Here is a 15,361-nt window from a genome sequence, read left to right on the forward strand (position 1 = left end):
CATTCTCCTGGGCACATAGAAGGAACCAGACCTCAGGCTGGAGCGCTGACTCTGAAGGTCCAGCCAGTAAAAATAACATAAGAGAAGATGTTTGCCTGGCATTTGCAAAATGATATTAAAGGGACCAGTGTGTCTTAAAAAACAGGAAGAAAACTGATACAGGAGAAAGTTAAAGGGCAGATTTCAAAGTGGCAAGAGAAGAAAAAACATCCTAGAATGACGAAAACACAGAGCTGGGAACCTGGAGACATTGGGACTAGGAGAGAGAGCAAAAACACCAAGTGGAACCAGCACAGAGACAGAGAAGCGTTTCAGCGGTAGAAACCATCAACTAACTTTTCTGAGCAAGTATAGCACTTTTTATTTAAAAGAGACTTCCAGCCAAGATGGAGGCGTAGGTAGACATACTGTGCCTCCTCGCACAACCAAAAGAAGGACAACAACAATTTAAAAACAAAAAACAACCAGAACTGACAGAAAATCGAACTGTATGGAAGTCCAACAACCAAGGAGATAAAGAAGAAACACTCACCCAGACTGGTAGGAGGGGAGGAGAGGACTCACGGCCAGGCGGCGGCTGGCAGACCCAGCGAGGTGGCAGACTGTGCAGCAGGGCGGGCAAAGCTGCAGCTGGCTGGCGAGGCAGCAGCTGGTGGACTGGGTGACATACTGCACAACCCAGGGCTCCAGCACGGGGAAATAAAGCCTCAAACCTCTGACTGAAAACACCCATGGGAGTTGAGGCGGCAGTGGGAGAAACTCCCAGCCTCACAGGAGAGCTCATTGGAGACACCCACAGGGGCCTAGAATGCACACAAACCCACCCACTCGGGAAGCAGCACCAGAGGGGCCCAGTTTGATTGTGGGTAGTGGAGGGAGTGACTGAAATCCGGTGGAGAGTGGAGTGGGCGCCATTGCTCCCTGTTGGCCCCTCCCCCACATACAGCATCACAGCGCAGCTACCAGCTTTACCCCACCCAGGTGAACACCTAAGGCTCCACCCCTTTAAGTAACAGAAGCGCCAAGACAAAAAAAAAAAAAATGGCCCAAATGACAGAACACTTCAAAGCTCCAGAAAAAATACAACTAAGCGAGGAAGAGATAGCCAACCTATCGGATGCACAGTTCAAAACACTGGTTATTAAGACACTCACAGAATTGGTTGAATTTGGTCGAAAACTAGATGGAAAAATGAAGGCTATGCTAAGAGAGACAAAGGAAAATGTACAGGGAACCAATAGTGATGCGAAGGAAACTGGGACTCAAATCAACGGTGTGGGCCAGAAGGAAGAAAGAAACATCCAACCAAAAAAGAATGAAGAAACAAGAATTCGGAAAAATGAGGAAAGGCTTAGGAACCTCCAGGACATCTTTAAACGTTCCAACATCCGAATTATAGGGGTACCAGAAGGAGAAGAGGAAGAACAAAAAATTGAAAACTTATTTGAACAAATAATGAAGGAGAACTTCCCTCATCTGGCAAAGGAAATAGACTTCCAGGAAGTCCAGGAAGCTCAGAGTCCCAAAGAAGCTGGACCCAAGGAGGAACACACCAAGGCACATCATCATTACATTCCCCAAGATTAAGCAGAAGGAGAGAATCTTAGAAGCAGCAAGAGAAAAGGACACAGTTACCTGCAAAGGGGTTCCCATAAGACTGTCAGCTGATTTCTCAAAAGAGACCTTGCAGGCAAGAAGGGGCTGGAAAGAAGTATTGCAAGTCATGAAAGGCAAGGACCTACACCCAAGATTACTGTATCCAGCAAAGGTATCATTTAGAATGGAAGGGCAGATAAAGTGCTTCTCAGATAAGGTCAAGTTAAAGGAGTTCAATATCACCAAGCCATTATTATATGAAATGTTAAAGGGATTTATCTAGGAAGAAGAAGATAAAAAATATGAACAGTAAAAATGACAGCAAACTCAGTTATTAACCACACTTAAAACAAAAACAAAAGCAAACTAGGCAAACAACTAGAACAGGAACAGAACCACAGAAATGGAGGTCACATGGAGGGTTATCAACAGGGGAGTGGGAGGGGGATGAAGGGAGGAAAGGTACAGAGAATAAGTAGCATAAATAGTAGGTAGAAAATAAATAGGGGGAGGGTAAGAATAGTATAGGAAATGTAGAAGCCAAAAATTTATAAGTATAACCCATGGACAAGAACTAAAGGGGGGGGGAATGTGGGAGGGAGGGGGTGTGCAGGATGGAGTAGAGCAAAGGGAGGGAATGGGACAACTGTAATAGCATAATCAATAAAATATATTTTTTTAAAAAAGAGCAACCACACAAAAATAAAAATGGCAATCACTCTGAAACAGAATAAAGTTAAAAAAAAAAAAAAGCTAGAGAAAGAAAATGTAAAAAACACCATAGGAACAGAAAGAAAGTCAAAGGTAATTCAGGAGAAACAGGACCCAAACAGAGTAAGTGTATAAAAAGGAAAAAGGACCGAGCCGGTAGAAACAAGCTAAGAGAAACACATTTAAAAGGAAAAAAAAGAGCTAAATACTGTGAGAGAAAGAGTTCAGTTGCGGATTTTGATTTAATTCACTGATAATTAACAAGTACGCATATTAATACAATTAAGTTCAGCTACTTGGAAGTATGAGTCCACAGTCCTGTCGGCGGTGGGGCTTGTTTCAGCGGCAGCACGGAAGAGGGACTGGAGAGCCCGGCATTTTCTTGGGTGTCTCCCGCCAAGGAGATTTGCGCTTTCTCATCCAATGCAATGAATTCAGGCAGAAAACCAGACATGCTCTGTAGACAAATCTAAATGACAAACAGCAGCACGCGGTCTGAAGGCATCACAGTGGGGAAAATGGATGAGGCAGGGAGACAAGGGACGACGTCCACAGAAGGAGGGAAAGCCTGGACACAGGGGCTGACCAACTGAAGCCCACAAGAGGCAGGACGGAACCCACAGTGCCCAGCGCCCCGAGCACCTGCACCACTCCCGCCACATGTCAGTCCCTCAGTTAGCAACTGGAGCGTTAACTGCATCAGGGGATGTCCGTCTACCAGAAGTACCTTGTTATCAATGAAAAGCAAAGGAAGGAAAAAGCAGACAGGTAGACAGGCAAGAGTGGGGGTCAAGACCATTGCCCCGGTGGAGCAGATGCACCAGTGGAGAAACGATGAAAACCCTAAATAATCTGAAAGGAGGAACAGAGCCTTGGATTCTAAGGGAGCCAATTTACCAGGGAGAAGCGGGTGGGCACTGTCCTCAGGGAACTGTGCTGCTGGTCTCTTTCATCGTCTCTGCCGCGTCAGCCTGGTGCTCTGCTGGACGCGTGTCCGGGATTCTCGGAACTGTAAGGAACAGAAGTACACGCAGGAACGTCCCCCTGTGCCGAGAGTAAACACCGACACCACGTAACCCCTTGTGACAGAATGCCGACGGAAAGCGAGTCTGTTTCCTGTGTTGTATGAGACCATAAGGCAGAAAGACAAAGGACAGCAAAGCCACACGAAGGCAGAAACAAGAGAAGCACAAAGCCAGCCCTAGGAAAAGAACTGTCAGACGCAGAACCCCCAGAACAACAGACCCGGAAAAGAGGAACAAGCATGGAATCTAGTAAGAAACAAACAAAATGATTTTCTGACACCCCCGCCCCCGCCACACTGCTATCCCACCAGCAGTGTGTCGCAGCTGCACGAGGCGGTGCAGGATTTATCGTGGTCACTCCTGCCAGCTGGCTCTAAAGGGTGAAGGGCAGCAGCTATATGGACATGCTGCCCACCGCTGGATGCCTTAACGATCTGTCCTGTGGAGAGGTGGGCTGGAAGAGCAGGCCGGCCTGACCACAGATGGCCCTGGAGGGCGCTGTGCACACCCTGGGCACCGCCGTGGGGTCTTCACCCCCTGCCGCTTCTCCAGAGTCCTCACCAGCTACCAGGGGTAGTTTCCCAATCCCCCCCACACCGCGTATGGTCTCCTTGATGGGCAGCATGACGTCAAACTGAAGTGATACAAAGTGGATTTTTAACGTAAAAGCAGACCTTGGTGATTCACATGTATCACTGGAAAACTGCACGCTATTTTAACCACGTCTGGAGATTTACAAAAAAACTGTTAGGGTTTCTCTCTGCAGACAAATTTGGATACAGAAAAAACTTAAAATCACACAAAAATAAAGATCATTCAAATTGTGTCTTCCGATCATTTTCAGGAAGCTGGCCTTTTTGGTGGTATTTATACAGCGGGGCTTTCACGATTTCCATAAACCGCGCCACCTTCAAAGAGGGACGCGTGGTGAAGAGATGCACCGATGCTGGCCACGCAGCTCCTGCGAGACTCCTGCCGCAGAGGAGCAAGGGGAGCCTGGGGCGAGCTGCGGGGCCCTGGTTCTGCAGGCCCACAGTCAGGATTTAGGTGCTGCCGCTGCCGCCTCCCTGCCTTGTGACTGGCCACATCACGCACATCTCACCTTTGGCTTCTCCCGTCTGTAAAACGGGAGTGATAACTCACGGAGCTGCAGCGAGGGATCCAGGAGTTAGACTGTGGTCTGGAGCCTGGCGGACAGCACCGGAGGGGTCACGTCCCGTGCCTGCTCTCAGACAGCGTGCCAGGGGCGTTTGCGACCCGGCACTCTCCGCGTTAGGCGCTGGGCGTGGGTGCGGGTGAAAATAATGCTGGCCCTCCCACCAGACACCATGCGGAGGCCCTGTGTTTCCTTTCTCTTCCCCCGTCCCGGGTACAGACCTGACTGTGACACAGCGAGTTTGCCAAAGGCAATCACAGTCAGCGACTCTGACGTCTTTCATCCTCCAAACTCCTCCGGGAACATGGAAAAAAATTCTCACTCTTTAAAAAAAAAATGATCCAGTTCCCAAGATGGAATACGTAGAGAGGGGACAGGCTGCTGCCCAAACCATGGGGGGTTGTGGGTAAATAACCATGGGGGATTATGGGTAAATAACATGGATCCATGGTAAACAACATGTAAATAGCAGGGATCTGTGCGTAGTCCATATTCTGGACAAACATAGTTAGAGGGCATTCAAGACACAAGCCGGAGAAATCAGACACACGAGACCCAACAGGGCTGAGGAGGGAAGATAACACAGATGTCACAACGAGGCATTAAGATTGGTTTCAGAGGGTTTACACCTCCAATCATTCAGAAGTGATTTGAGATGGAAGTCGTCAACTTACAAAAGAGTCAAGAATTGCTTTACTGCGTCGTAGTCATGCAACACCCTGCCCAGGGTCTTCTCAATGCCCGTGGCGGGGAGAACCACTTTGCAGGAAGGGTTCATTCACCTGTTCACTCTTTCGCTCATTCATACCTTCACTGATCTGTCCAAACGTCATTTACGGAACCTGCCACGTGCCGGAATAGCACTGCTCCTTGTCTGTGACACGGAAACTTTCCTACCTTCCCCCTCGAGACGAACGGAGCGTGGACTGGGAATACCTAACACAACGCCAAGAACACAAGAGACACCGAGAGAACACTCTCATTTTCTGTTCTCCATAACAACCCTTTGTGAGTGTATTCTCTCGGGGTGTACCCCTATCAAGGTCACTGTGCCTTCACTGTAGGCACCGCCCCCACAGAGCTCCTTCCTTACTGCCGACTGGGGCAGGTGCACCGCACTTAATTTATCCCGGCTCTGTCATCTCTACAGAGAGAGAACATCTAGTAAGTTTCTCTTCCAAATGTTCTCCATGCAAGCTTAAAACAAGATGGCTCCCCGTAGAAGAAAGCTCTCAATGAGCTCTTAGTGGAGGGGGTTGGAGAGAGTCTACTGAGAAGCAGGAAACAGCCTGATTGAAGAATAACTGACAACGAGAAGCTTTAAACATGCATGTGCTCTGATGGGAAAAAATCACTTCAAGAGGACGACTGTCTGGTGAGTCCTGAGCAGGCACACGCTGCCACTTCCCCCGCCTTTCTGCCAGGATAGGCAGGCGGGAGGGCGGGGCCTCTGCCCCCACACTTTCCCCACCAGCCCGACCGTTCCTCTTTCCATAGCTGGTGGACAGTCCAAGAACGCAAGGTACCGCTGGCTGAAGACTGCAGCCTGGACTCTTCAAGGTCAAGAACACAGAAGGTCAACAAAAACCCTGGGAGGGCTTGATGTTGATAGTCACAGGCTGAATAAGGGAGGCACGCACTGACCAAAGCCACGTTGGAGAAGGAGCTGACCCTCGGCCAAACGCTTGCTGCTGCTCATACAATCCACAGCCAGCACGAAGGGGCCCGAGGAGCTCGGGGTCCACGCTGCCACGGAGTGGGGAAGCCAAGCATGGCCACAGCACCCCATGGGCACAGGAGAAGTAAGACACAGGGTTCTTCTGTCAAATCCACCTATTTCTAAAATATTGGGGACGATGTCAAAAACATAACCACCCCACAAGCAGAAAGACACTCAAGCCCAAATCAGGGTTCGGAGGGTCCGCAGGGCAGAAGCAAAAATGTCCACTATGATTCTCAAAAGACACCAGAGGGTCAGTCACTCAGCATTTGGGAAAGGAGGAGACCTTAAGAGATGCCACTGTATCTGAATCTTACAGGAGCCATTCTCGCTCAACATTTTCCAAGCCAGATGCTGTCTCGGGGCGTCGGTTCAGAGACTGTGGTGGACAACTTTAGATCTGAACATGGAAACATCCAAGAAGCTTCCCTATTCACAGGGACAGAACACCTGAGAGTAGGTTTGGGTTTCCTGCACTTTTACGTACTTAGAGAAGCGGAAATTCAGAACAACCAAAGCCTGTTAGAGCCAACTTGCTCCCGCACTTGGGGTTCAGTTACTGATGTTTAACGCTGATGCTGGAACCCCAATCTGTCAGGGGCCGTCCTCACTGTCTCCCCTCCTACATCCAGCTTGTTTGCTGGTTAGCACTGAGGACCCCCAAACTGCTGACCAGGTCGTCAGCGGGAACACATGAGACCACTGTTCATTTCTGTTAAATGAGAAGAAAACTCAACCTACTTCAGAGAAGGAAGAAGACTCAAATATTCTTTTTCCTGTTGTAGTAAAACTCTGATTTTTTGGCGTGTATGTAACCACAAATGGAGCTTGTTTTCACCACCGCTGGAGCATCAAGGGGGGCACTGGGGGAGGACCTTAACTAAAGCAGTGGGTCTGATAGAAGGACAGGCCGATGTGGAAAAGCCCAAGGTTCCCTTTTTAGCCACAGCAGGTGCTTACCCATTAAACCAAAGCTTCTCAAACCAAACAACATACACCAAAAAGCAGGCAGTACTGCTTGACATGAAAGTAATTAGGAAGCACTTAAGTAAAACACCGTTGTGCATGCCATGAGAAAGGTTAAAGAAAGTATGTTTTAAAAGAACAGCATAAAACGAATTTATTTCTTTAGTTGTTTTTGTTTTATCCATGATTTTTTATGGGTGATTCAAACACAATCTGATTTGCCTGCGACCCGCAACATCAGCACCCCCAGAATCCCTCAAAGCTGGAAGGGAGTGAGAGGTCATCGAGTTCAAATCGCGTATTTTAGAGATGGAAGTTGGCGCTCCAGGACAGCGCGGGGCTAGATCATGGTGAAAGAGATGGTCGATGGAAAAACAAAGAATGGGACGACCTTGAAATACCTAGTAAGTGTTAAAGATTGTGTATCGAGTTTCACTCTGCAGAAAATGCACAAATCAAATTCCCAAGGGTAGCTTGAGATCGTCTTTAGTTCTACAAATTCCATAAATACATACGATACCTATTATGCTGCAGAGTAAAGGGGACAGCCTTCTCTGCTCACAAATTTCACAATTTTTAGTCATTTATGGGCGCGTGTATAAAACTTAAATATACATGTACATGTTTAAATATATACACATATAGTTAATTCGAAAGCACTCAGGTGCAATGGCAGTATTTTTCACTTAAATATTTGCAAGAAAATATTTGAGGTGAAGGTGGAAGAAACCAGATGTTTCAAGAAGAAAACATACTATGACACCTGCCTGCTCCTCTGCCCCCGGCACTGAGCACACGTCCGCATCCCCTCAAGGGGTCAAGGCCATGACCCTCACGGAGGGAGGAAGAGGCGGTGGGAACAGGAGGTGGAGAAAGGAGGTAAAGAAGATGAACAGGCCCCAGACATGTCTGTGCCCACTCTCAAGAGCCACAGTTATAGCAAAGCTGTTAGTTACTTTTAATGCACTGATAGTCTCCCTTCCCCCCACTTATAATATTGAACACGCCCGTGTCCTGAGGCAGAGTGACCGCTTCAATCACAGTGGAGCAGAAATGATGAAACGTGCTTTATTTTCCAATTAGCTAATTTATGAGAGAATAGAATTCAAAAGACAATTTCTAAACTTGGTGGCAGGGAGACTTGGCTTTCATTTTAGACGTTACAACGAACACATGAAACGGGAATGTCCCTGCTTCCTTCAGCGTGAGAGCCTAGTTCTGGGGACGTACGTTTTCCAAGAGTTTTAGAAAGCGATGTTTAACTGCAGAACGTTAGCACCGGGCCTCCTCATTCAGCCAAAGGCTGTGCAGAAATTGACGTGGCTGAATGATTCCCGGGAGGGGACACGCCTGAGACGCTCGGATGGGGTCGCAGAGCAAATGCCCTCCCGGAAAAATCGGGCCAAGGCCAGGCAACATCTGCTGAGTAATCGCCATCTGGGGGTCGAAGAATATATAGCAAAATTATCTCTTCTTTGCAATAATCAGCCAATGGGTTGAAATTTTCCAAAGCCGTTTCTATCCATGTGACTGAAAACTAGTTTGGTTCTGAGTTTCAGAGACCAAGAAAGGGGAGCAGAAGAGAACCCGGTTCCAGGTGTCCTTTCGGGAACCTCCCCCTTTTTAATTAAGGGACACTTCCTGACACCCGGACGGTTGCCAGGTAACCAGGGCTCAGGGAGCCATGACGTATTGTGGTGACGTTTCCCGGCACTGGGCAGCTCTGGGCCTGGTTCTGTGACCACATGCACTGGGCGAGCTGCCATGTGTGGAACAGAGAACACACTCGAACAACGTCTGACTGGGCCCTCCCCTCCTGCTGCTTCAGAATGGTTTCTGCCTTCACCACAGATCTGCTCTGAATGTTAATGAAATATTTACAAGACACTTTACGACCCTCCCTGAATGCTAACATGGGAACGGCAACCTGTGTTCATTGGAACAGGCGGAAACGTTTGCCCTTCCCGATGAGGGCCTCTGGCCTCTGAGTTTAACTCAAACAATTTGATAACTTGAAAAAAAAAAAAAGAATTGAGTACTTACTCTTTACACGGCCCTACTATGTACAGGCACCTACTATGTGCAAGTGCCAGGTGTGGAGATAAAGTAAACTTTCCAAGACTAGGACATTTGTCATAAATTACGACATTTCACATTCTTTAATTCACACCATTTCCCACTGAGCTTAAAAGTTAAATTAGATACAATACTCACCTTTTTGGCATTAAGCTTTTACACGGCTTTCTACCATACAACACTGTCTCAAGTTACATAAAGATACTGCATTTTCTACATGTTAACATATATTTCCACATTTTATTCATTAGGCTTTTGAAAGCAGCTCAGCACGAAGATTCCATTTATTGAATCCAACAATAAAAATAGCATCCAAGTCTTTTTGCAACTCCCCACACGCAGTTAGGAAAAAATGATCAGATGCTCAAAAATGTAAAATGCAATTTGTGCCGTGCCCCATTTACTACAAAATCGCCCCGAACGACGCGTTGTCTGCAGGGTGAACAGCCATGGCGCCAGGGAAACCGGATCTGCTTCGGGAATGAATAAAGAACACTGCATCTGAAGTCAGCTAACTCTGCTTCAGAGCGCTGAGAAACTATTTGTTACGATACTACTTCCTGTCAAGCATGTAATGTGATATTTTCCTCAATAAAACTAACCATTGCTGTAATTCCAGCTTCCTTCCTTTTCCACTTTTTAAGCCCTGACCATTCAAACAGTGCAGACATGGAAGTCTCCAGCCAGTGACTGGACGGGGCCCCACAGATGGACAGGTGAACAGGTGACAGGTGAGGTCCTTACCTGCCCGCAGGCCAGGCCCATTCCCCGCTCGCCCATGCCATGTGGACAGGACAGGTTCAACTCCAGCGCATCTGCTCCGGAAGCCTGGATGACGTTCAAGAGAAAGGAAGGAAAAGGCAAAGCTTTATTTGTGAGCCAGTACGCTTTCACCGCGGATAACTCAGCACCTGGTCAAATGGGAGCTCCCTGCTTTCTCTAGGACGGCCATCACACAAGGTGTATCCTGGCTCTCACATCGGAGTGCAAGTGACAGCAACCACAGCTCTCTCTCCGGCGCTCTGTGGGGACACGCCCTGGCTCTGTGTCTCAACTTTGGACAGACCTAAGATGATTCGGGTCCCCATTTTACACAGCAGAAAACCGGAGCCCAGGGGCCGAAGGACGAGCCTGGGTATCCGGAGAGGCCGCGGAGATGCTCACTGAGGTCTGTCCGACCTCACCTCTGTCCCGCCCTGCGCAGCATCTGCTCTCGCAGCAACACGTCTCACTAGTTCTGGATGACTGACTGGTACTGCGAGCAGCCGTGCACGGAAAATGTAAAACGCTAGTGGGGAGGAATCTGAGTAAAATTTTAAATGTTTTTAACTGAAAATCAATTTTATTGAATATTTGTAAGATCCATACTCAGAAATAAAAAGCGCAGGGATTTTTGTCTTAGTTTAAAAATTAAATAGGAGTCTTCCTCATTTAACTCATTAATTCGTTTGCATACAAAGGGGTCCTGCAAAATGAACAAACAAGTTCTAAGAATACTCAGAGAATCGTGAAATTCTTGAGAAGTCTTCTGTGAAAAACTCTAAGAATAAGCAAAACACTTTTTTATAGTTTGATAATAGTAATTTGAGGAATGAAGGATAAACTAAATGATTCAAGTTCTACATCGTTTCACCTAACTTCTAGGATTGCCCAGATGCTACAATTTCTTTTTCAGTAAGATCAACTGGAAACATGAATCCTTTTACATAATATTATAACATGTTTGCCAAATCATGCAAAGGCTTAAAAAAGTTCCCTATTTTCTAAGTGTATGACCAACAGCCGTTTCTTCAGGGCCTCTCTTGTCTTCCTAATTGTTCAAAACTTTAGCTTTTTTTTTTTTTGCTTTATGCATTTTAAGTCATACCCCAACAGGCTGAAGAATCCTAGCTATTTTCTTACCCGTCTTCATTCATCGCTGAGTCTGCTTTCCCGCCTGCACTCTTGTGAGAGTTCATTTGCTCATTCTGCCTGGTTTCTAACGCGGTTTCAGTATGGTTTTTGCTCCCCTAATTCAGTTTTAAAATGCTTCCTGTTATTTGAAAATTACTTTAAATCATGCTATTTTTTTCCTGCTGACTTGGTGGTGACCATGGAGAATGCACTACTGGCTAAGCCGAGTTCCGTCCCAGGCCGGCTAAGGAACTTCGGAGGCTTAGGGTGAGTCTGCCCGCCTTGGCCTCCACTCCAGTGTGAGCTGTAACAACACAACCTGCCTGAAAACCTTGCCGTGTGGGGATCACCACCTTAACATTGCCATCCCACATACTATTGCGCTTCTCTTATTATTTCTCAGTTTTTCAAATATTTCCTTTACACTTCTTTATGGAGCTGAAAGGCAGCAATAGCAAACCAACGACGTTTCGGAATACATCACTTCGGTGGCATTTGTGTACATATTTCCTAACCTACAAGCGCGAGCTTGCAGTTAGCGATCAGAACTGTGTTGGGCACTTGTAATACGCCAGACGCTTTGCCAGGCTCTCTGCCGTAGGGGTCTCATTATCCCCGTCTTACACAGGATAACACCAAGGAACAGAGAGTTTGAGTCACTGACTGGCTGGCATGCGAGCACTTTGAGAGCACCTGGCACCCAGAGCCTGCGTTCTAACCACTACCGCGACTTACCGGAAATCACGTATTCTGTGGCTGGTGTTGTGACAGTATGTTAAGAAAAGCAGACATCCTTAAAACTTGTAACCTCTAAGTAAAAACTAAAATCCTGTAAAACCACCTTCACACTTCAGTGTTTTCTTCAGCGACCAATTATTAGAAGTTTCTCTGGTACAGCACAAATACACAAACACTGACCCACCAAACACAGCTGGAAGGGCCTTGGGAGGGACACAGACCACCCTGCTCACAGGGACACCCTCGGGATGGGGGACGCCCCTCCAGCCTCTGCTCAGTGCTGCCCGGGCAGGACGCCCACCACCGGAAAGGCAGCTGGTGCCAACTCCCAGCAGCTCTGTGCATTCAAAGAGCCTTAGCGCTGAATGGGCGCGGAATGTTCGACTCACAGACACCAGCCCGCACCCTGACGCCGGTGAGTCCCGAGCTCTCTGGCTGTCATGTACCCGAGTTTACTCTAGCTCCCCTAAGTGACTCCCCGTGGAAGGATTCCAGTGAATGCAGAGGCGGGAGATGCAATATCCCTGCACACACTCCCCGTCTCCCACCCAGCGTGCAACGTGGGGGGGAATGTGTATGTTCATAGGGTGGGCTCTGCAGCTGGATCTCGTGGGTTCAAATCCCGCTCTGACCATACATGAGCTCCGTGAACTTGGGCATATCATTTAACTACCATCTGCCTCAGTTTCCTCATCTCTAAAATGTGGAAAACACTAGACGTAGCCATAGGGTTGCCTTTGTAAGGTACGAACTTAATGAAAGTGAAGGGCTCACTACAGTGCCTGGACTGCAGTAGATACTAAGTGAGTGTGAGCAGTTCCTACCTGTCTGTCTGTCTACACGGCCGTCTGTCCGTCCATCCATCCTACATCCATCCATCCAATTCGAATCTCTGAACTGCCCTTCCCCAGACTGAATAAAGGATTTAAAGTAACTACACTTCAAGGTGGGGGGGGAGAACGAAAGCTCCTCTGAGGAACCTTCAGAAGGTGGGGCTGTGGAGGGTCTCGTTCTCCGCGTCACCCTCCCGAGCCCTCAGGGAGGCGAGGGCAGCAGAACCACAGGTCGCGTCGCCTGGGCGGCACAGCGTCAGGTGGGGAGCCCTTCCTTCCCCCTTCCTCACCCTCCCTGGCTCCCTGACCAAGGCAGTGCCAGGGTCCTGGGTGGGCAGAGCAAGGCGGGCGAGCGGGAGGTCTGAGGAGGGTCCCTGAGGCCCGGGGTGGGCATCGGAGCCTGGGCACCGTGAGGAGGGGTCTGGGACGGGGTGGCCTGAGCCCACGTGGGAGGGTGGCTCCTGGGGGGGTAGGGCCAGTGAAGGGCTGCAGAGCCCCCACAGGTGAGGAGAGCGCTCCCTCGGTGGGGCATGGAAGGTACACATCTTGGATTCTCTCTTAATTTGTTTCTTTGAAAAGAATACACAAGATTTGGTGTTGACCTTCTCAGTGGCCACCCTGTCCACTCATCTCAACTGCCCATTGCTGGGGACACAGCTCTCAGGTCGCTGACCCACCTGCAGGGACCCAAGCCAGGTCAACACCGCACTAGCTTGGGCCTCACTGGATACAGAGTCCACAACATTCTCTTGTCTCCGCCTGAGCGTCCATCTTTCCTGATCCCATCCATCCTGCTCATTGTGTCAGAGGGCGCAGATGCCCATTGGTCCCGCGCACCCTGTGACGGGCCTCTGCCGGGTCTCTCCTCAGACACCACCATTCCCGAGCTCTGGTATCTATTCCATCTCACACTAGTTATCGGCCAGGACTCGCATCGCAAGCCTGGCTCCAACGTGGCCCACTGGGACTCTGCTCGGAGCAGGGCAGCCACCTGGTGTCACCAGCAGCACCTCTCCCCGGACCTTCCCTGTCTCACCCTTCACGCGTGGTCACACCGTTGGTGATCCATCATCAGGTCTCCAGCTTAAAGCCTTCATCACTCATCAAGGATTGCCCGCTGGTGGACAAGCCGTGGGCCCGGAATGAGGGGTTAGGCCACTGGGAACCGGACAGGGTCCCACACCACTGGGATCGCAGGGCAGAGGTAGAGAGCTGGGACACCATGGCCAGCCACCCCTTCTGGGATGCCGAAGAGGAAAAACACAGGCGGAGGCAGACCCAGCTGTGGGGCAGCCGGGAGCTGAAATGACGAGGGGAATCTTCTTCACAGGGAAAACAAATAACTAAAAGTGACAAATACAAAAGGGGGGCCAGGGGCCTGGCAGTGGCTTGTGCAAGTCAGGGCCGTAAGGCTTGCACATCACTGGGCAGGAAGGCAGGGCCAGGCCGCATGGGACTCAGAGGGCCCAGTCAAGGGTTTTGCATCTTAAGAAAGAGTGGGAAGGCTTTGGATGCACCCAGGCCAGAAGGTCAGTGGGACCACCCAGATAAGCTCGGATCGGGCTGGGAAGGGTGCAGATTGAGCCACACCCCATATCCATGTGTCCTCTAATCCCCTGTCCTCCATTGTCACCCTTGCTTTTGCCACTAAATTAAAAAGAAACCTCGGCCCCTGTTGCTGTCCTCCCATAGCCTGTCACTGCCACCCATAGCTCCCTCAGGATGACAGCTGGGTTCATCACAGCCACTGCAACTGCCAAAGTGTGGGGTCCACGGGCCCAACCGCACTCTGGCCTCTCCCTCCAATTCTGGGTTTAGAAGAAGCATCTCACAGCATGATGTGGGATCAGGCTCCTTAAGCAGCTGCCCGAAGGGGCAGCATGTAACCCAACAGTTCAGAGGGAAGGACAGCCCTGGGGTATGGAGTCTGGCCAGGGAGAAACCAGAGGCCAGCCCGATCCGGCGGGCACCCCCGCCTCTCACTAAGCTGCTGTGAGTCGGGGTGACGATCACCTCACATGGCACACCTGTCCCCAGGGCTGTGCCACGGGCTCCGCTTCTCGTGAGGTCCAGGCCAGCTCAGTAAAGCGCCTTCACATTAGCTTCACTGCGCCTCTGCCTCCTGAGCTAATCCACAGCAGGAGAGGAATGGGTTCAAGGTCTGTTGGTATGAGTCCAACCTCTAGTAAGACCTACTACTGTGAGCCTCAGCGTGGTCCCGTTTGGTAGAGTTCTGATTACGCAGTTGAACTGTGAACACCCCCGCAGAGCCGAGCCTGTATCTTACTACCCTTTGCACTGGCCGACCAGGACTCTGCACACAGTAGGTGCTTCAAACAACTTCCCTCACACAGAAGTGAAACAGGCTCAATGTCCCAGAAATGCAGGAGAGGCGGAGGTCACACGCGGACCGAGCGAGCTGACGGTGCCCAAGGGCACTGCTGAGGGCACACCAGGCTGTGAAACCACTCCAGAGGTGGCTTCCTTCCTGTGAAGCTCCTGGCACAGGGCGGCATCAGACCAGGTCACACCGTGCACGGAATAGCCAAGGGGGCGGGCATTCGAGGGCTGGAGTAAAAGGGCAGGTTCGGTTCTCTTTCCAGGAGAAGTCAAAGCCTTCTCAAGAATGTGCATGTGATAATGACGC

The 15,361-nt window shown here is 49.5% G+C and overlaps 1 protein-coding gene across 2 annotated transcripts in view; it reads right to left on the bottom strand.

The window, feature by feature from the left end:
- DPYD (dihydropyrimidine dehydrogenase) overlaps positions 1–15,361 on the bottom strand; it is a 548,339-nt gene that overhangs the window by 176,532 nt on the left and 356,446 nt on the right. For both annotated transcript variants that reach the window (XM_024570281.3, XM_053915805.1), the window contains one exon: positions 9,995–10,078. In XM_024570281.3, coding sequence (XP_024426049.2) covers positions 9,995–10,078 — 84 coding nt within the window. The remainder of the gene's footprint in view (positions 1–9,994; positions 10,079–15,361) is intronic.

This window comes from Desmodus rotundus, chromosome 12 (assembly GCF_022682495.2).
Source record: "Desmodus rotundus isolate HL8 chromosome 12, HLdesRot8A.1, whole genome shotgun sequence".
NCBI classification, from domain to species: Eukaryota; Metazoa; Chordata; class Mammalia; order Chiroptera; family Phyllostomidae; genus Desmodus; species Desmodus rotundus.